A 21876-nucleotide genomic window follows, 5' to 3' on the forward strand; every position below is an offset into this window, starting at 1 on the left:
AGAGGAAGAAAACACCATTGTGCCAACTGTACTCGCTTAAATGCCTCCAAATTTTCCGCACCCCCCCAAAAAAAATCGGGTCAGCATTCCTCTTATACATTAAATGGTAGAAATTAATGTCGTTTGTGCTGTCGCCAAGTTTTTCAACATTCACGTCCATGTTCTTATTTTCGGCATCGAATCCTGCTGCCTCTTCCCGACCGACTAGGTCAATTCTTTACACCCGCAGAGCAGTACGTTTTAGTCGATCTGGACCTTGTGGAGGTTATTCCGTATTGTGAACCCCCCTCCCCAGTCCACTCCAGTTTGAGTACCACGTGATGCCCCCTTTGTACCTCTTATCAGGGCACGGGTTGACTCCACACTGAAACAAGTCATGTTAAGCTGCATGATCACTGATGAGAAGTCCAGTGTGCCGATGAAAACCGCTCGCGCTCTACAGGGTTGCATGGATATAGCGTTGAGTACGAATTTTCTTCGTCCAATGTGCACATTATATTCACTGCGTCATCGCATTGATGCTACTATGACACGTCAGGCAATTTTCCGCATTCACCCCGTCACCACTAACAAGTTACATTGGACAGGAACGCAAATACCAATTAACGCAAGCGTTGGTATGTTCTCTGCATGACGAAAACAAAACTCAAGTGTGGAAGTATATAGTCTTGGCCCAAGACGTCGGTGACCGATAGTTGTTTTGTTTCTGTTGAAGAGCGCCCTTGCACAACTAGTTTTTCCTTACTGGCACTTGCGCACAGTCCGCCATCAAGCACTAACGTCTTGAAACCAAGACTAAGAAGTATATGGTTGCATGTCCATTCCTGGCTTATTGTAATCAGTCAATGTACATCAATCATTGTCAGCTAAAATTGACAAATTGATTGTTGTCGTTATCTTAAATACGATCTGATAAAAGTGGGGAATAATATCCGCCGGTTGCTACCAGGAAAAAGGAAACATTCCACTGACGAGAGAATGAGGTACGGTACGTGTTAGACTTTGCCGATTTTAATGTTGCCAGAGGAACGTCACAAAACAGCCTCAGGTTAACTTGGCCTTTGACCCCGGCCATGCAACTGCTGATTAAACCTCGTTTTGGTATCCAACAAGATTTCTAATTTGATTACACAAAACACCCACTTCAACCCGTTGCCCAGCACCAAGATGTTTGCACCGGATAAGGAAACTTGATCTGCAAATATGAATGTATCCTGAGTCACTGAGATAATGACCTAAACCTCAAGTTGATGGTGCCATTACACGACAGGGCCGATGAGTTATACAAATCTGAAGTTGGCCATCCGAGCCAACACTGCACAAGCAGCTTTTTCTTAGTGGTTTACGGACAACTAAACAGTGCGCATATGGGTTAAAATCAACCAGTGTCTGTGTCCCCAAGCAAGGCACTTTTCTCCAGTGGCGTCATTCCCAAGGGTACATATGTACATGTACGCCCGCTAAGAAAATACTTTGCCACCAGATACTTGTTATTATGAGTACCACGTCCATTTCGCAGCATTTTTCTTTGTGTAATAACGTCACAAAGGCGAGTCACATTCTGTATACGGTATATACAAAAACTGACCTTTCCGTCATATTTACCTCAATATGCAAATAGGTGGTTCAAATATTACTTGTGTGCAACAGTTTTGGGCCGGACGGTATACACCTGATCAAATTTTGTATTTTCCTTCGAGTTACCTTTTTTTGCATGTGGCAACCTTTTATATGACAACATTGTTTTTAACGTGCAGTGGTATTTTGGGTTTGAACAAACAAACAAACAAACTGGATTATAGACATCCGCCCACTCTTTGTACTTGTCAACTTGGAATGCTAACCCAGTTTGTGTTTTGACGAGGTTTTAAGTGCACGTAAAGTGCTAACAACAACCACATTTCCTTTAACAACTTGTGAATTCCATAGCAAAGGTCAAATTCGAGCAAATTGAAAACGGCGCACCGAGTCGCGTGTAGAAAACGGCGACCCAGCGAGAATTTGGACAGTAGGGGTCGACTGGCGGTGCGTTTGGGGTACGGGAGTGTGTTTTGTAGTTTCTTACAGCCCAAGGGAGTGCTTATTATTCTTACACCGAGTCAGTCACCACATGTATGCACATGGACCCGAAGGCGGTTATTCTACATCCAGGTTAGGTCGACGAATCACATCTTGCTCGGAAGTATTTTCGGGTTCTGTAACCAGCAGTTGTCATGGTCTGTGCGAGTAAACCTTGGACCGGATCATGGCAAAGTGTTTTGCGCGGTCCTTAAGTTCGTTTCCTTCTCTTCTTAAAGACAGAGCCTTTCCTAGGAAAGTAGCATATGTTGAGGCCAACGACGGCGTGCGAAAGTACATGTACATGCAGTGTTTGTGTGGGTAATTTTCTCAGCACTTTAATTGCAGGCAACTTGAAAATGGGTGGACTCAACAGACGATCGCATAGCTTGAAAAAATGTACCTGCAGTCTTCTGTTGCCATCAAATCGTGAACCACTAACAACTCGCTCTATGGAGACCTTCCTAGGGTGACTGTGGCATTCGCGCACATCCAGGGTGAAGAGTTGAGGGTTGCTGGCCGATTGCTAAGAGGCAACGGGTGTGAAGTACCCTCGTATTCTCACGGGTTTGGGTCGCTGGACTGGAGCTGTCCTGCCGTTTTTTGACATAGCATTTAGGCTGTGCTGTCAGCTGAACATGGACTACCTCAACCGTCTATACCCACCACCGAAACAGACTACGCCTGCAGCGGGTAATTATGCCACATTTCTTTTCAAAATGTACTTATGCTTCTGGATGAAACAAAAATACTGTGTGGGAACACCTCAAACAGATTTGTAAGCGAGGACACTGCATCGGTGGTACTATTTATTCTAAAAGAGCAAAAGTTAGCATCGGTGAGCTTAATTATGCGCTCTGACAATTGTCGATGCTGTACACTGATGATTCGATCTGTCTTGACACCCATGGGGTAGTTCTTTTAGGCAATCGGAAATCAGGTTGAGATGACGCTAGCTCACTTCGTCTTGTTTAACAAGACTTTTCTGCAAATCGCCAACCCTCTGAATTCCTAAGAGTGAAAATTCACGACACTTGAAGAAAACTGCGTCACTCCATTCAAGTAAGAAGTTACTCCCACCGATTGAAACTAATGGCCCCTTGTACGGAAAAGACGGATTCCCGTCACTTATTCATTTCCTCTTTCAAGTACATTGAGATTTCGCTGAGTTCAGAACGAGAAGTGGTCCTTTTGAACTATTTTAATGTAAAGTCGGAGTGAAGTTTACTCTGAATCGTTTCGTCCTTCGTTTCAATCTTTGGAAAGACGGGACTAGACACATATACAAAACAATGACACGCACAAAATGAGCCCTTGTGTAGAGTTATGTTTCCAATATTTTCGATAAAAAGTAGAATCATATACGGAAATCTGAACAAAATCTCCAACGTAATCAGTGTAAGACATAACTATCAGCGCAGAAGTGGTAAAAGCATAAAGATTAAACGGATGATATTAAATGTTGAAACGGATAATGAATGTGATACTGTACAATCACAACGAGATATCATTGACGAGAAAATGAGGCGGTGGCGGCAACATCTAGGAAAGTCGGGCATAAATATTTTTTCGTAAAGAGTATTAATGTCTTTTGGCACGTGCCAAAATACACGTTCTTTTCTGCTTCGATAACTACCGTTGTTTAAATGTTCTCTGGAACAGGTCTGTCTTCTACAGATCTGAAATTTACGCACCGAACAACGTAAATTTTGAGTAGTAATATAGCTTTCCATCTGTGAGGCGGCAACTAGGCCAAATCAAATTCAGTTTTTGGTTGACTGTACATAATAACTTTTGTTATATTTTTAGCTTGCCTATATCGGAGTAAGAGACTGCCATTCACTACCGAGGTTAAGGCCTCGGAAATTGCAGGGCCCTGAACTTTGGGGCGTTAATTGGATGTAATTGAATTTTGAAACCAATATCCGCGGGATTTAGCAAGAGAAGAAATCAAGATTCCGGTCGAAGATATTTGGATACATGCATATATTTTGCCTCAGAGCAAAATATGTCCTGCTCCATGAAAACAACCAACGGATGAAATATAGCAACAACGTGGTTCGCGCTCCTGAATGTACAATATTTTGAGAAAGGAACAGATAATGTGTGAAATTGGGCAAATAACAAAGGCAAGAGACGGTGAAAGACGGCGAAGTAGGAAACACTTGGCTTTTCGTGGTTAATCTACATGTACCTGTACTTGCATCCCGTCGCTTTCAAATGAGGGTGTTCCCCTCCCGAAATCTAGGAGTGAAACACTGTACTGGCAGGCACCTAAGAACAAAATGAGGTTGCAATAAAACATTCGATGCGTTGTTTTTGGTCACAGAGGACAAGAACCGCTCTAAAAACAAATTCCGTTTGTTGTAAAACAACAAGCTTGAAGTAGAAAACAGCACGTTCCGTTTGGCATACTGACAAGTTTTTGCCAACGAAAAACTCTGTAGAGCGCCAGAAGACAATTTGACTGTGTTCCGTCTCTGAAAGTATTCAATATACGATGTATTCTCTCAATTGAATATATATTGAACGTATCCTCAACAAACAACTTACAAGGCAAAAAAGGCCTCTTAATTTAATACACGCACGTGACAACACGAACTTTGCCTTAACTAATAATTCTCCACAAAGCAGACCCGTATCGCACAATTCATAATTATCTCATTAAAATCTCATCGGAATTCTATTGATGAAAATACTGCAGTTTGGTTGCGCCGCCCTTTAGGCTATCAGTACATCGGATGGCGTCTGACGCAAAGTGCCTTATCGTCCATTGTTTTTCGAGGATGCATGGCAAGATCAAATATAGACAGGCTGAATCTGATAGGCGCCGTTTATATGCGAAAATCCAAGCTACTTTCTCTGTAGGCCTACACTGTTCATTTCCTTCATTTTTTTGCACCATGTATACAGTTTGCACGGGTCTACCCCCACTAACCTATGTTCCGCCCGATAGGTACTACAGGGTGAATTATGTTGCCCTCACATTCTATTCATGACCCCAGAATGCCATTTCACGATGTTCGCAAACAAAGAAGTTGTTGTTATGTCTAGGTCGTTTTGACAATGGCATATTTTGTACAACTTTCACAAGCTCTGGTTACTGAAAATATTCTTTTATGATGTCCCCGTTTCACTATTTGGAGAGTAGCCTACGTTTAATGAATACCATACGACAGCCAACAGCATTACATTAATTAAATTCATGTCCATTGCAAATTGTTGTCCACTTTAGGATGAAGACATTAATTACCCAATCTGGTCGCTGAAGATGGAAAAATCCTACTTTTAAGGGCTGACGATTTATTTTCCAAGACGAGTCCCATCTACATGGAATTGAAAATACACATTATGACCCATGTAGGCCTACTGTGTCAGGCAAATGAGTAAGAGCACACTATCCAAGAATGTAACAATGGTTTTGATTGTGTCAACAAATTTAGGGGTCCACAAGAGGTGCAATCAACACAATTATATGTCTGAAAAAACATGCCTCTCTATTTGATCGGCGGCGTTTGCTTTTGAGAGTCCCATACTGGTCACTAATGGCGATGAATGGGACCATGATGGGACCACTGTGGCTGGCTACAGCGCTAGATCAAACACAGAGTGGGTTTTATATGTGTTCAAAGGTTTACGAGTTGCCGACCTAGCTGTTGCAAACAAGAGGCCTGGGAAACTTGTGATGCAGACAAGCGCCACGCCTCGTGATCGCTGAAGGGAAAGTCCAGGCTACCTTTACTAAGTTTGACGTTCATCGTTGCGAGATTCAGAGTCGGGACAAGTGAACAGTCACACTTTGGATGATGAATTCCAAAATAGCAGCCGGCGACCTGGACGAATTTAACATCCAAATTACATGATCCACTTTTAAAGCTGTTTTAGTCGACAAGTGACAGTTGTGTAAAGTGCGGAGCTGAGGCGCAAGTTCGTAGACACGGTTCGTGTCAGCATTAGCAGCGAATGCACATCACACACATTAAGTGGTCTACAACAAGTGTAATCCACATGTTCTCATGGCATATTAATTAAATGTAGTATGTGAACCCCATGGAAGTTCTCTAGACAGCATCATGACGGCTTTTTCCATAGCTTCGTGGGAGGACGATGCAGACTTTGACAATCGTCGAAGCAGCGGTCAGTAAAGTTGTCGTCTTCTATTGCACCCCATAATTTCTCATCTCCATGCTGCTACATTTAACGCCGTATTTTGATAAGACGTACAGAAAGATATTCCTACCAAAAATTCGTCGGTTGACCCGGCATAACTCTGCTTTTTCAAGTTGTTTGTAGAATACAAAATAGAGGGTTGTAAACGCCCCGAAGGACGGTTCTTAATTAGACCGCGCGATGTACATGTACATAAAGCTAGTTTTGCCTTACACAGGCTTAGGCCCGCTAGCCAATACGGGGACCTGGGCTTCCCCTTGCGGTTTAGATTTGGCATAAAGCACATAGCGATAAATACGCGATAAAAAGATCTAGTGGCCAATTCCCTCCAAATGATGTGCATTTGTGTGTCATGAGCCGCCGGAAACTGGATTTCATGTCCTAGTGAAGTTTACAAAATGAAGAACCATATGTAAAATCATAAGCGTGTACTGTGCAACCTTTCTCACTGTGTCCGAAACAGCTAAAGTCCAGCCTTAAGAAGTCAGACAAATCTTAGATAACCATATCGGGCTCAGTTAATTCGCAAGGGTCTCACTCAACAGGCTGGGCCTACCCAAATTTATCTCATTATCTATCATGGCTTCAAAGGTGAGTTGCACGCGAAATGTGGCCCAAAAGGCAGTCAGCATGGAGGCAATGTCAGACTGCTGGTAGCTACCTGTGCTTTTATCTCATTCAGCTTTTGCTTTCCTCCTGCAGAGGCCGCCGAGCAGAAAGCGCAGTTTCTGCGGCTGGTTGGGAAACTCCACAAGTACTACCAGGAGCAGCTCAGCGCTACCTTGGTCTGCACCAGTAAATTCGACAAGGCCATGCGATACTTCATCAAGGCACTACGGAGGGTCAGACCCGAACAGGTAAAGTTGATTATAGACATGACATGAGATGTTCAGGGAAGCATTTGAGGCAGCAGCCCAGTGCCACCCGAACCACTGCCTCAAGTTCCAAACCGAGCGTGTTCATCACTGCATTTAGATTTTTAAAGATTCTTTTAACACGTATAAACTTTCTTATAGAAAGATAAATGCACTTATGTCACCTTCATAGAAACAATGAAGACTTGGAAATTGGCCAAACTCTACACAACAATTGACATTTCATGATCAATTGTATACTTACCAGGTCGAGTGTTTCTCCTCTCTCCGGATGCTTGAGGGATGCATTTCATCATGGACCTTCGATGAGACAATCGACCTGCCGGCCATCGACCTACGTTCACTGCTGAACACCTTCCTGAGCAACCTGAACAACTTCCGGCTCCTCCGTCAGCACGTAAAGATGAACATCTACCACACGCTGCGTCAGCTCCCCGAGGATATGGAGAACCCGCGGCAACGGAGGACCAGGGAGGACCTGGAGGTCATTCTGGCCACGTGGGCCAACCTGACTAATCGGGACACCGACCTAACCAAGTTGGAGCACCCGAGCGTGGAGGCGCTACCGGACGAGTACTTCGAGGGACCGGAGGAGCGGCAGTTCTACCGCGGCCTGCTGAGCATCGTCCCGAAGCTGACGGACCTCGTGAACAAAATAGACTTCATGCTGTTAAAATACCAAATGGGAAACTCGTGATAAACATTTCTTTTGTTAAATAAAATTGCCAGAGCACCATTCCTGTAACGTGCCCTCTTACGTTTGGAATACATCCTCTCAATGTTGTCACCAATTCTATTCTGAAATGGCAAGCCTAAGGTCGCATACTAAGACCTTATAACATCGAGCACTCTTAATTGATCTGAGTTTCGAGAACGGCTGCAGTAGTTTGGGATATGTAGGGGCCTCAACTCGCTTTTCGCGTTCACCTTTTCATATATTTGTCCACTCCCAGCCTAGTCAGCTTCAAGACTTCCACATCAAACTTGCAAACTTACCAAATGTGACAGCGTGCAGCTGGGATACGCACTCTTTAAAATGACTGTATTCTTTTTTTAATGTTCCTCTTCTGCTCGTCAGGAAATATGGCTAGTGATGCCAAATATTTGTTGCTCTTCATCTTTGTGGTATTAGTTAGGTATGCTACCAAATTTACCTATTCCAGCCAAAAGAGTGATTCAAGGGACGCTCCCGGCGATTTAGCGCGCTGCGTAAAGAGATACCGTAAGTAGACTGTTAAAACTTTCAATCAAGAAATATTTTCCATCCAGATTGTACAGCTCTATAAGATTGTTTAGCGTCTAGGTATGTTCTTCGTCTGTTTGAGATGTACACCGGATTCAGACAGTATAAAGGGGCATACCCCCCCTTGCCGATGTCCGTACGCTCCAGCTAATCCCCATCTCCCATTTGAAATCATGCATGAGGTGAGCAGAAGCAGAGTACAAACCGCAGTTCTTTTGCTTTCAGTGCCACATAAAAAATAAATGTGCACGATCCTGGTGGCTCCGAAAAATCTCATCCTAGTGACGCCACTTTATCCAGATTTCGCCTCATTCTAGTGCCATCAAAATAAATAAGAACGTCGCCAAAGCGAAGACGACTGGGTTCCAGAAAAAGAATTATTGTTCGGTAAAGAGGTCCAGTTTGTTTCGAAAGTCACTATCATATTGAACAAGCGCTTTACCGTTCACTACTTAATTCTGTTTGAACAAGTTTGTATGCGTTTGTGACCACGGAAAGCACCACCTGACATCAAGTGGTCCGACTCTGTCTGTCACTTTTGCCATTCTTATTCAGAGGAATATATCAAATATACGAGCACTTCTCAATCAGTACCGTATCCAGGGGGAAGGATAGTTAAAGACATGTTGGCGAGTTTTTCAAATCCTGCTTTGTCAAATAAATGATGAATTATACACCTACTCAGAATGCTACATAGTCTTTAATAAAGAGTTGTCCAGCTGTTTCCCAATTATGGTGTGACACGCACGAAAATATGGAATAGAGCCTAAGCGCCACTATGCATCAAAGTTGCCTCAAACGTAAACGTCCCTGTTCCAAGCCGTGTAAAAGTATTCTGCTTTCGTTTAGTACATGTAATTCGGACTTGGGAATTCCTGTCTCCATCCCATGTTCCAGATGCATACAACCTCTCCCAATCAGAATTGCAATGCAAACACCCATTTTTTTACACTTGTCTTTTTTCTGTATTTTTTACCTTCTAGTAACCCTTAGCTCGAATGTTTGCCAGCAGTCAAGAAAACATTCTCCCATACTTCCATTCAATGCATTAATAGTCAGGAAAGGTAGGCAGATAAGCAAGTTAAACAGGCAGCTCTGCAAATCTTGCTTGACTGATAGCAGGATCAATGGACAGCTAAACAAATGTTGCTCGACCGTTAACTTGCTATGTGGACAGTTACACAAAGATCAATCGTAAACTAGCTTCATTGCAAGTTAGGCAAATAATTTTGAAACTATCAATTGGACTAACTGAAAATTAGGCAAATCTTCCCTGAATCGTTAGCTTGGCTAAATGGGAAGGTTGAGCAAATTTTACTATCGCTTGCCTTCACTTTTCTATTATTTGTCGAAAGGTCTGCAACACATGCCCTGTACGGTTCTGAATGGAACTTTCAGTAGCACTGAACAAAACTGTGAGGCTAAGTTGAATTTCTGAGATGTAGAGGAAATACATGTATGTCCGCTAAACTGCGCCGTTAGTTAGTTTTCAGAGGTATCAGAGGTTTATCTCAGTGTGATAACCATTGGGCCAGTTCTGGTAATCTCCCTAAGACTGAACACAAAATGAAAAAATGACAAACAGTCGTTTAATTGGATGTCTTCCATGAAGATCTACGAGGCTTCTGCGTAGTTCTGAAATTTTTAATCAAGAATGTATTTCAGTATCAAGCATGGCACTTAATTTTCTGGTCTGCGACTAGATACAATAAGGAAGAAGTGAGAGAGATGCAGATGGATTAAATTGCCTCAATGGTACTAAGTGCAATATGTAAAAAGTGTCATCGTATAACATATCTGAATTTTTTTCAAAATCATAGCATTCCTTTGCTATGAATGCTAATGCAAACGGTAAATCTCGTTCAAACGTTCCTGTAAAAGCAAGAGCAATTTGACAACGAAGGACAGAGCATACTGTTCGAAAGACTGAGTTCACCGCTTTTATTCAGAACCCACTCCCTCCTAAAACATTTCACACGGTTCCACCGTCAAGCATTGTCCCAAGACCAACTGTGAAACAATTTCAATTGATGCTGTAATTGTATCACAATCTCCCCAGACTTTTGCAGGAAGTACTGAGAAGAAGCTTAAAGGTGGTCAAACTGCATTTCAACACGGTATCAGCAACTCAAATTGACAAGAGAACAGGAAGCATAACTGTTTTTGCCACACAAAACCCAGATCAAGGGGTCACATTAGAATTTGTATCCGAATACCGTTTAAAACAAACATGTACACACATTAAAATACTACTGCAGTTAACGACAAAATTCTTCACACCCCTTATAACCTCTAGGTTTTTGTGTTTTTTCTGAAGAACGAAAGGTGGGCACAAATATTTGGGACATAGTTCAATACTTTAGTTGCCAGGTTTATGTAGAAATGACCAAAGGCTTTGGTTTTACCCTATTTGCACAAAAAAGAGAATGCTACATTATTTAAATTCTGACATGCTCAGAGTTATTCATACCCTTCTGCATGTCATGATATTTGGCCACATTCCACCAAAATGCACATGCTCCAGATATTCTTAGGTTTCTGCATATAAATATACAATGCAACAATGCATACATCCTCCAGGAATCTGTTATGAATACTATCTTTTGCATTAGATTTGTGGACTGTCATTGTCAGTACTCTTCTTTTAGAGAATAAATAAAAGTACAATCGTGGAGTCTTCCTCAGTTGTTGTGAACATGCCAAAAACTACGGAACTCAGCAGGGATCTCCACACGAGCATTGTGAGTGCTCATAAAGATGGGAAAGGCTATAAAGCTATTTCAAAGCTCTTCATAGTACCAATTTCCACTGTACGTTGCATCATCAAGAAGTACATGTACATGTATAAGAATTTCAGTACTGTGAAAAACATCAACAAGCGTGGACGGAAGCCGGACATGTCTCCTCGGCTGGTTAGGAAAGTGTGCCGCGAGGCCCTTTCCAACCCCAGAACAATCAAGGTACTTCAGGAAAACCTGGGTGAGATGGGCACCAAGGTTTCAACACAGACAATCCACTACACACTGCACAAGGAAGGGCTACATGGGTGTCGTCCAAGAAAGACCCCTCTCCTCACAGGCATCGAAATGCTCGACCAACATTTGCCAGGGGACACTGAGACAAGAATAAAAGTTTCTAGGCATCAGTTCTATGGTCAGACGAGACGAAAATGGCGCTGTTTGGACACATGGCTGTTTCCTTCGTTTGGCACAAGAAAGGTGAAACATTCAACCCAAAGACCGCTATGCCCACTTTGAAGTTTTGACTTGGAAGCATCATGTTGTGGGGATGTTTCTCTGCAAGTGGGCCTAGCAATCTCGTAAAAGTGGAAGGAATTATGAAGAAGTAGTACATCAAGGTTCTGCAGGACAATGTCAAGCAGTCTGCAGAAAATCTCCATCTTAGCCTCAACTGGACATACATGTAACGTACCAACAGGACAATGATCCTAAACATATGGCAACGGCAGTCAAGAAATTGTTCCAGGATTAACAACATGGAGGTGCTACCATGGCCAAGCCAAAGCCCAGGCATGAAACTCATCAAAAACCTGTGGAAAACCCTAAAGTCTAATGTGCATGCCGCAGGTCCCCCAACCAGAAAAAGCTGAAGGTCTTCGCCACGGTAGAATGGGCCAAGATTGCCATGGAGCTGTGTCAAACCCTCATGAACAGCAACACAAAGTGCCTGGATGCTGCAATCAAGAATAAGGGCTCATAGGTAAAGGGTATGAATAATTCTGAACATGTAAGAATTTAAACAATATTGCATTCTCTGTTAGGCAAATGAGATAAAACCAAGGCCGTTTATACCTGACAGCTTAAAGTATTCAAATATGGCCCAAATATTATATGATCACCTTTCATTCCTTAGAAAAATAAAAAAACCTAAAATTTGTAAGTGATATGAATAATTTTGTTGTTAATTTTATACATGTATTTACAAAATGTGACATATCTAAGTTGAAACTCATTCTAACACCAAACTTGCAATGCAGACAAAATTTTGTGGTTCTCTGCAGTGACAAACTGCATAAGGCTGACCCACGACAAGTATATGGCTGTTAGATCTCTTTGTCTCTGGTCTTCTGTAGATTACTCTTGGTGATGCCAGGAAAATTTCCAGATGAAGTACTAGCAGCTTGAAAAAAAGTCAAAGGTGGACCCTAAAATTTCTATTGTAAATACTGTACATCTTCTTCCAGTGATGTGCTAACTTCATACTTGAAGACTCAGGCAGACTGAAATGAGTGGCAGTTACAGTTTTAGAGGTGGGGGGTAAACCCCTGAGGAATATTCTGGGTAAAACTCATGTAATCAAGTACGGACTGAAAACCCTATCCACATGTGGACCGAGCCAGGAATCGAACCTGGACCACAGAGGTGGAAGGCGAGGAAAGAACAACTACGCCAACCTGACTCTTTTTTGATGAGTTAATAAGATATCAAATCAAAATTGTCTCAGACAACTTGAGTAACAGAATAAATGCTGTTTACTGTGACAAACTTTTTTGTCGCTATGGACTGGCTTTGCAACGTCATGCAACTCCTTGACACCTTTACACATCTGAAGCATCCTTGCCGAATCCTCCCAAATTTTTCACTGTGCAGGAAGCCAATAACACACTCTGATTTCATACTCGTTGTTGCATTGCATTTTTTCACTATGTTGAGGTTTCAGGCGCTCATACCGCACAGTACTGATAAATCCCATTTTTTCTAAGGCTGGGTAAGGGTTGGGCTGTGCTGATTAAATTCTTCGGCACTTGACTTAATATTGACCCCACTTCAGAGGTGAAGCCTTAGTGCAGCTTAACCTTGAATACTTTAGACGACAACATAGAAATTGTCTGGAGTGTTTCTGATTTGCGTAAGCACCGAAATCCATCCCAATTCCTTCAGGGCTTTGTTCAGTCTCTCCAGCGTGGCCTCTATTCCCTGTTGTTGCCTCCACAGGTCCAAGGTGTGAAAAACCTGGTGCTGAAGGTTATCAGGTGCGCCGGCCTTTATTTCTACCAGCTGAGCCTTTGTGAGTCCCAGCTTGTGGCCAAGCTCAGGGTACTGCTGTCCAATCAGGGTAGAGATGGTCAGGATCTTGCGGTCACAGATCACGCCTGAAAGTAAGGTAAATTTGACATTAATCAAGAACAATGTTGAGTGCAGAAAGTCAGAATGAAGGCATTCTGATAAAAATATTGTATGAGTATACTGAATTACTGCAAATAATAAATACAAATGAGAAATTAAGCATAAAATGAAATAACTAACCAGTTATGTTAATGCAACAAACTCAATGATGCAAAGTCTTGATTTGTGAGAAATTTTACAACTATCTGGTCGAATGCACGCTGAGTATTTCACCCTGCAAACTACTGGTGGTTGTGTAAATACTTGACAGAATTTTCCAGATGTTCTACATTATATTGGACTCCACAAATTGCCTTTTTTAACACATTTGTACAAGGTCGGCCGATAGTAGAGTCCCAGCAGCTTCCATAACATGTACATGTACAAGTATGTAAATGTACATGTGTTTTTTCTTCCATTAAATTCATTTAAGCCAAAATAGCATGTACCCCGAAATCAAAATTCTCTGAATTCTCCTCCAAAATGGTCCTTTAAATGTCTGATGCACAAGGCTAAAGATTAAATGAGAATTGTAGATTCAAATAATGATAGTAAGAAAAGAGATTATTTCCCTTTCAAAAATAGGAAATTCTCATTAGCGAGCTCAAGTTGCCATCTTCTTAATTCAAACTGTATGCTAATGTAACTGAAGATGATATCAAGATGGAGCAGCAGAGCTGGCAGACCATTCACAAAAAAGCATGCCGGTTTGGCACAACTGCCAGTTTGACGAGTGTTTCCTGAGTGAAGCACATTTAGTAGCTTCCCATGATCACATTGAATAGCACACTGGATGTTGCGTCACTCAGGAAACAGTTAAGGCAATAGCGTGCTGACGCTGCAGGCTTTTTGTGAATGGTCCACTCACTCGGTACGCAGACGGTCAATCTGGCACGATTTGAACCGCTAATGATGAAGATGGCTACTTCAAGCTTGTCAACAAGAGTGTTTCCGATTTGAAGGGGAAATTTTTCTTTTTTCCCATGTGAGTAAACCTTACTATAATTATTGGGACCTCTGATTCTCATTTAATCCTTAGCTGGGTACATAAGACAGTTTAAGAACCATTTTAGAGGTATATTCAGAGGAATTTGATTCAGGATATGTTCGCTATTTTGGGTGAAATGAATTAATATAAGCAAAAGTACTGGCATATGTAAGGTATGTTGACTTGGTATGTAGAGTCCAAGTTACTTTGACCCGTAAACAGGGCGGGACGTATACTCCATCATATACTGGGCCCTGTCCCGATGGACAGTGATTTCTTTTGAACAAGTTTATTCGGAATGTCCACGGGCATAATCAAACATCCGCTGGATTTTATGAGCTGAAATTGCCCTGGCATGTTCACTACTTATGGGGTAAATTATGCCCAGGTTGCTAATTGCAGAAAACTTGCCTATTCCTTCTTTGGAGGAAAAAATGTTGCCTTCAGTTGGCGTTTTCCCCACGCAGGAGAAATATGACGAATTTTGGCCAGATTTGCACATTACACAGACTCCTTTGTATGGTTTAATGACAGTAGCCTGTACGGAGAGCCTGTCTACATGTAACTTTCAACCAGACTTCAGCACATATTGGAGTTGTGAAGCTTCACCAACATAGTTAAGACAGATCATCAAAATGTCCACACAGCAAAAAATGACAGGTCCACTAGGCCTAATCACTACATCACTTTTTTGCCTGTTATAAAAAGAACACCGATTCGAATGGACAATGGCCTGCAATATCACAGACACTACTAACTCTACTGAGTGGAACGTCAGTCTTCCTCTTTTTTGAATTTTGGACCGATCCCGTCCAACATTTGAAAAAGAGGAATACTTATACAGGCTTTGATCGTTACGGCGGCCACTGCCGCAATGCTCTAGTGAATTGCTGTGATGCCCTTTAAAAATAGCGTGTACCTTTTGGCCACTTGGCCGACGTGCCCCTCTTCAATGATCAGTAGGCCTACATGTATTTAAAGTTGTTTTCAACTGTCAAGTTACCGTTCGCCCTAGCATTTCTGTTAACGGCCGGCAGCTGCACTGAGCACTTGTTTTCACGAGCAGGTTTTTCACATTGATCTCTATTATACTAACATCGCTCAGGGTGCACCCTCGTATATAGGCCAGAAATATGTCCGCCGAGCTCATTAATAAAAGTTGTACACTCAAAATATTCTATATTAGAAAGTCCTGAGAGCCCTTGAACTGAGGAATTGAAGAAATATGAGACTGAACCTCTGGGCCGGACTCAAGGCTTCCAATTCTGAGCAATTTGGATGCAATCAGGTTTGAAAGTGGCACTAGTTAAGCCATTTTGCCGAGAGACGGTTTTTCAAAATGGCTGCTTTTCTGGACAGGGACATTTTTTGTATTTTAGGGGTGGTCTGCTTCTGCTGAAAATTTCTCCAAAATTCATTGGTCAACCCCCCGCAAATTGAAAGGAAAATGAAAGAGGACATGTGGAACATCATTTTTTTGTGCAGCCTGTGAGAGTTGTGAGTATTTTTAAAATATTTGTGAAGTATGGGGATTTATCACTGCTGTCTATGGGAATTTATTTTTAGTGGTGCACCCTCTACAGACAGAATGGTATGGCAACCGTATCAACGTACATGTACTAGAGTTGTAAGACTCCAAAAATGTGGCACCAGACTACTTTTATACATAGACTGGTTACAAGTCGTGGCACAGAATTACACATTCTGCACCGATTGGATTTCGTACCTTGCACATATTGAGACTGAGTCACTATTATTTGGGGGATTGTGGACAGGAGTATGACCCAGTCTATTTTCCTAGCTATTTTACTGGTACATGTATTCACGCAGACACTGGGCATGACAGCGGGCTTCTTTTGGATAAATGTTTGTGACCCAGAGACCAACTTGCTTGAATTACATTGTTTGTGAGTAATTACATTGATTTTCGAAATACAGTGTTGCCTTTATGGCATCATGAAATAATATGAAGTGGTTTATATAAATCTAAATTACCTGGATCGCTGAACGCTTGTGGCCGAGTGGATAATGTGGAAGGTTTTGAACCACTGGTGTGTGAGTTCGAATTAGCGCTGGATCATTTTATTTTTTTAAGCCTAACTTTCATGTTTTATACCATAATTTTTTTTGTTAGTTTTTAATTGTATCGGCCTAAGCAGGAATCTTTTTTCTTTTCTCACCGGAGGCTTTGGAGGATTATTTTAAAGTGAAATAATGTCCGAAATCTGCACTTGGTTGGTGTGGTGCGCTTGCGCTGTTGCAGTGCCGTAACCATAGAAAATGGGAGATGCGTTACGGCTGCCGTAACAATAGCCACGGCGAAAATAATAAGACACAGCACCAAATGGTTAATTAAAAGCTAGTACAGTATAATTTATTTTTATTTTTACAATTCAAGCAGACTGCTCAGCTTGCATGTGAACAGAAACAATGAAAATTGCAGGTAAAAAGTTAAACACCATGTTGAAAATGAAATCGAAGGAAAGTCTGTTGAAGTCACCAACAAGCATAAGTAAAAATTTCAAAGCGGCCTTGGTGTCCTTCATTTGTTCTTGGTGCTCTTTGGTTTTTAGGAGCATTCAAGGCCAAGTGGCCTTGAACCTCTGAAGCTTAAGGTTGAAGCCTATAGGCTGTAGTAATAATTAGGCCACTAACACTACTACTAGTACTACTACTACTAGAGCGACACAGACACTTACCATTCACATCGTAAATGGAAGCACACGTGCGTGGCATCTCGCGCTCAGTTTATCTGTTGCAGACGGTCGTGGTGATGGCAATATACATACACTATAATAATAATTAACACGTCCTTCTGTGCGCCACAAATATCAGTTACATTGCATAAAACGTGCAATGATCAAATTAACCTAGTGTGGTTCAACAACTTGTTTTTGACACAGACAGACAGGCAGGTGGCATGCCAACGCTATCGATCAATATTGCGCCCTCAAGAGTTTGGTCGTGAGTTGTTCGTGTCAACCTGCGCGTTTCCTTCATTAGGCCTACCCCCCGGTCGTGTTGAATACGAAAATGACGCGACTGGCTATTCAGGGTGAAGTGCAATAATTCAACTCAAGCCCCATTGAAAATAGTGGAATATCAGTATTGTTCAGGGCCCAATAACATGTATAGCAACATCCCTGAGGTATCTGAAACACACGTTAATTAAATTATTGTAAGGTCCCTACTTTTTGAAAGTTGTCATTTTTCTGTGGGTTAAACTGATTACATTTTGAGTTAATCCCACAACCCCCCCCCCCGAAAGTGTTTTTTCCTAAAAGAAAAGAAACTTACATCAATGGATTGAGAGACATACCAGGATTGCCAGATTTGGACAATTTTCAGGTCTTTTATGATGCAATATAGTGTTGCGCACCCGCAAATCTTGGAATTCTAGCGCCCCCTAGTTTTACTCGTTCTCGGTCCTTGCATTTCTCAGGGTCTCTTATTTAGCTCAGCTATGCCTTATGGACATGTAGCAGAGACGCTAATTTTGTATTAAGTTATTCATGCTGTACTGGCGTGATGGCGTGATCCTTCACTCCTTTATCCTTGTGTTTTCTCTGCTCAGTTTTGGCATGTCGAAATTCCCCTCCATGTGGCTGCGTGGTTGGGCGTGGTAAGGTTCCCTGAAATGCTAATGTCCAGAAACCTCAAACTTTGTAACTGTCAATCATTCGCCACAGATGACCGGGTAAGCACTTTCACGCACCCGGCTCTACACTTCGTACACGTGACTTCTTATTCTGTATTTTACCTTTTTACACACGACCCTTAGATTCTTGCGCACGACTTTAGCAGGAAGTCATGTGACCCTTTGAGATGGAAGATTTTCATTGGTTGAGCTGTTCAGCGACGCTCATATTTTATTAATTCCTAAGCCTCTAGAATCCTATAAATAGAGCAGATTTTCCTTAGCTCGTCGGTCAGGTGCGGCGGACCAAACCCTTATTGCGAGAGCGGAACCCAACGTAGTGCGGCGGTTGGACCCTTACCGAGAGAAGTGCGATAATAACCATTCTTATGGCGAAGAAATGTAACCATATGAATGGCCAGCTAGCTTAGCTTGGACCGATGCGAGAGCGGTACGAATTAGCCCAGGGTGCTAGTGAGAGTCGTAGCGGCCCGTCACCGCTACGTCCGAACCGATTGCCGGGCGAGACACCCTCGTGTCGCTCGCCACCCATGTCCTGCTAACTAGCCCAGTCCTCCCCGTCTCTACGCTGAGCCAATAGTACACAGTGCGGCGACTTTATCATTGCGCTCATCACATTGCGGTCTGAGCGGCAGTGCGGTCGGTACATACCGGCGCTGGCCCCGTCCAGCCCTTGTTAGTCACCGTGGTGGTCCGGGACAGCTCCCACCACGGCCCGGCCTGATGAATGTAGCCTAGCTGTGCGATGCTACACACACGTACCGTACCCACTCCGTCTGACTTGCATTTCCAATGGTCCTGCCAAACCGTAGTTTAGTTACACTCATACACAACTTCGCCTCTCTATAACTTTGCCTTTTGTGTGTTGTGTTATGTTAAGATACACCTGTCTTCAAACCCAAATTGAACTTTGATGAAGAGAAGTGAGAGCAATAAACCAACCATACAGTTTGACTGTCACCCAAACCCCTTTGTTTCACGTCCACCCTTTAATAAATTGTTGACCCCAAATATCACATCCCGTAGACACTAATGAAGTCCATGCTACCATCGACTTGATATTTAGGGAACGCAACAATATGAAGCCATCTTTACGCGTGGGAACAGGATTATTAATGTCAGACGAAGCGGGAATTCCAGAGAAACAGCGAGCTGCAGGCTAACAACTTTTACATTCTTTCCCAGATATTTTCCTAACTAAAAAAAATATGGATATGACAATTACATCAGAGGATACAAGGACATTCGCTTTGGCAGATGCCACCAAGATTGCTTGATTTGGAAAATTGTCAGCTCTTTTATGATCCAGTATATGGAGCCATCTTTGCGTGGGAACAGGACCAATATTGTCCAGAGGAAGCGGAAATTCCAGAAAAACAGCAAGCAGACTTTAAAAAAAATACGGATATGAAACTTATATGAATGGATAGAGGGCAAATTGTCCTTTCAGATGCAAAAAAGATTGCCAGATTTGGACAACTGTCAGGTTTTTTATGATGCAATATATGGAGCCCTCTTTGCTCGGGAATGTGTAGACGAACCGCTAATTCCAAAAAAACAGCGAGAAGCAGGATCATATATCTTCTATCTTCTGTCAAGAATATTTTCCTAAATAAAACAAACATGGATATGAAAGTTACATGAATGGATAGCAAGACATTTGTCCTTTCAGATGCTACCAAGATTGCCAGATTTGAACATTTTTCAGGTGTTTGATGATCCAGTATAAGGAGCCCTCTTTGCCTGGGAACAGGACCAATAATGTGCAGACGAAGTGGGAATTCCAGAAAAACAGCGAGCAGCAGTATGGAAACTTCTGCCTTCTTTCCCAAATATTTTCCTAAATAAAACCAACATGGACATGAAACATACATCAATTAATAGAGGGACACTCGCCCTTTCAGATGCCTCCACGACTGCGAGATTTGGACATGTTTAAGGTCTTTTATAGTGCAATACATGTAGTCATCTTTGCGCGGGAAAATGACCGATAATGTACATACGAGGCGGAAATTAAAGAAAAACAGCAAGCAGAAGCATAGTAACTTTTGCCTCCTTTTTGTCTTCTTTAACGGGACCCAGTATAGATCAGACTACGTCAGAATTGCGCAAAAAATAGGAGGCAGTTGGACAACACCTTGCACCTTTCTTTTCCAGATATTTCCCTAACTGCTGCAAATATGGAAAAGAATCTTTTATGAATAGATAGACGAATATGTGCCCTTTCACATTTAGATTTAGATAAATTTTACACCTTTAATTCTCCAATATATGAAGCATTCTCTGTACGAGAATGGGACCCGGTAAAGAGCAAACTAAATCAGAATTACACAAAAATAAGAGGCAGTTGATAAAAAACTCGCACTTCCTTTTGCAGATATTCCTCTAACTACTGCAAATATGATTATGAAACTTAAATCAATAGATAGAGGAAAATATGCCCTTTCTGATGACACCACGATTGCAAGTTTCAGGCACGTTTTAAACCAATTATGCTCGATTATATGAAGTATTCTCGGTCCCAGGGGAAGACCCGTTTGGCCCTGACTACTTTAGAGTTACACAAAAATATGAGGTAGTTGGACATGTACTCCCACTTCCTTTTGCAGATATTTCCCCAACTACTGCAAGTATGGATATGAACTTATGTGAATAGATAGACCAACATGTGCCCTTTCAGATGACACCAAGATTGCCAGATTTAGATAATTTTTAGACCTTTTATGCTCGAAGATAGGAAGCATTCTTTGTGCGGGAAAAGGACCGCTATAACGAAAAGTCAGTATTACTCAAAATAGGAGGCAGTTGGACAAGAACCCGCACTTACTTTTGCGGATGTTTTCCTAGCTACAGCACATATAGATATGAAACATATATGAATAGATTGACGAACAAGTGACCTTTTAGATGACACCAAGATTGCCAGATTTAGATAATTTTTAAACCTTTTGTGCTCGAATATATGAAGTATTGTCAGTACGGGAAAACGACCGGGAAAGCGCCAAGTCAGAATTACTCGAAAATAGGAAGCAGTTGGACAAGAACCCACACTTCCTTTTGCAGATATTTTCGTAACTCCTTCAAATATGGATATGAAACTTATATGAATAGATAGGAACATGTGCTCTTTTAGACGAAACCAAGATTGATAGATTTGGATACTTTTTCGACCTTTTATGCTCAAATATATGAAGCATTCTCACTTTTGGAAACGACAGCTATAGCGCAAAGTCAGAATTTCTCAAAAGTAGGAAGCAGATGGACAAGAACCCGCACTTCCTTTTGCAGATATTTCCCCAACTACTGCAAATATGGATATGAAACTTATATGAATAGATAGAAGAACATGTGCCCTTTCAGAGGACAACAAGACTGCAAAGTAGGAAGCAGTTGGACAGGAACCCGCACGTCCTTTTGCAGATATTTTCGTAACTACCTCAAATATGGATATGAAACTTATATGATTAGATAGAGCAACTTGTGCCCTTTCAGAGAACACCAAGATTGCCAGATTTTAATAATTTGTAGACGTTTTACACTCCAATATATGAAGCATTCTCTTTACGGGAAAACGACCGCTATAGCGCAAAGTCAGAAATACTCGAAAATAGGAGGCCGTTGGACAAGAACCTGCACTTCCTTTTGCAGATATTTTCGTAACTACCTCAAATATGGATATGAAACTTATATGATTAGATAGAGCAACATGTGCCCTTTCAGATAACACCAAGATTGCCAGATTTAGATACTTTTTAGAC

The 21876-nt window shown here is 41.9% G+C and overlaps 2 protein-coding genes across 3 annotated transcripts; one reads left to right on the forward strand and one right to left on the reverse strand.

Moving 5' to 3' along the window:
• The first annotated feature begins 1939 nt into the window (after nucleotides 1–1939).
• Nucleotides 1940–9026, forward strand: LOC110984201 (uncharacterized). Of its 2 annotated transcripts, none has more exons than XM_087140502.1 (3): nucleotides 1940–2751; nucleotides 6931–7085; nucleotides 7351–9026. In XM_087140502.1, the coding sequence occupies exons 1-3, from the start codon at nucleotides 2697–2699 to the stop codon at nucleotides 7798–7800; spliced, it is 660 nt and encodes a 219-aa protein (XP_086996628.1). In that variant the 5' UTR covers nucleotides 1940–2696; the 3' UTR covers nucleotides 7801–9026. The 2 variants fall into 2 exon arrangements, with proteins under 2 accessions (XP_086996628.1, XP_022099829.1); XM_022244137.2 differs by lacking the exon at nucleotides 1940–2751 and adding an exon at nucleotides 6010–6195.
• A 1232-nt stretch (nucleotides 9027–10258) lies between these two features.
• On the reverse strand, nucleotides 10259–17407 carry LOC110984202 (uncharacterized). The gene is made up of 2 exons (XM_022244140.2): nucleotides 17160–17407; nucleotides 10259–13459 (listed from the first exon to the last, which is right to left on the reverse strand). Exons 1-2 carry the CDS (start codon nucleotides 17194–17196, stop codon nucleotides 13173–13175), a joined length of 324 nt encoding a protein of 107 aa, XP_022099832.1. The 5' UTR covers nucleotides 17197–17407; the 3' UTR covers nucleotides 10259–13172.
• Between the last annotated feature and the right edge of the window lie 4469 nt (nucleotides 17408–21876).

Source organism: Acanthaster planci, linkage group LG08 (assembly GCF_054643075.1).
Source record: "Acanthaster planci isolate LZ-2023a linkage group LG08, COTS_SCS, whole genome shotgun sequence".
Lineage (NCBI taxonomy): Eukaryota > Metazoa > Echinodermata > Asteroidea > Valvatida > Acanthasteridae > Acanthaster > Acanthaster planci.

What these genes read in the sequence shown, in the direction of transcription:
- LOC110984201 (XM_022244137.2), top strand. Translation starts at nt 6,132, where the DNA reads ATGACGGCTTTTTCCATAGCTTCGTGGGAGGACGATGCAGACTTTGAC. An exon ending in TGACAATCGTCGAAGCAGCG is followed by an intron (nt 6,196 to 6,930) that starts GTCAGTAAAGTT and finishes TTCCTCCTGCAG; the next exon opens with AGGCCGCCGAGCAGAAAGCG. An exon ending in GGAGGGTCAGACCCGAACAG is followed by an intron (nt 7,086 to 7,350) that starts GTAAAGTTGATT and finishes TATACTTACCAG; the next exon opens with GTCGAGTGTTTCTCCTCTCT.
- LOC110984202 (XM_022244140.2), bottom strand. Translation starts at nt 17,196, where the DNA reads ATGCCACGCACGTGTGCTTCCATTTACGATGTGAATG. An exon ending in TTCCATTTACGATGTGAATG is followed by an intron (nt 13,460 to 17,159) that starts GTAAGTGTCTGT and finishes CCTTACTTTCAG; the next exon opens with GCGTGATCTGTGACCGCAAG.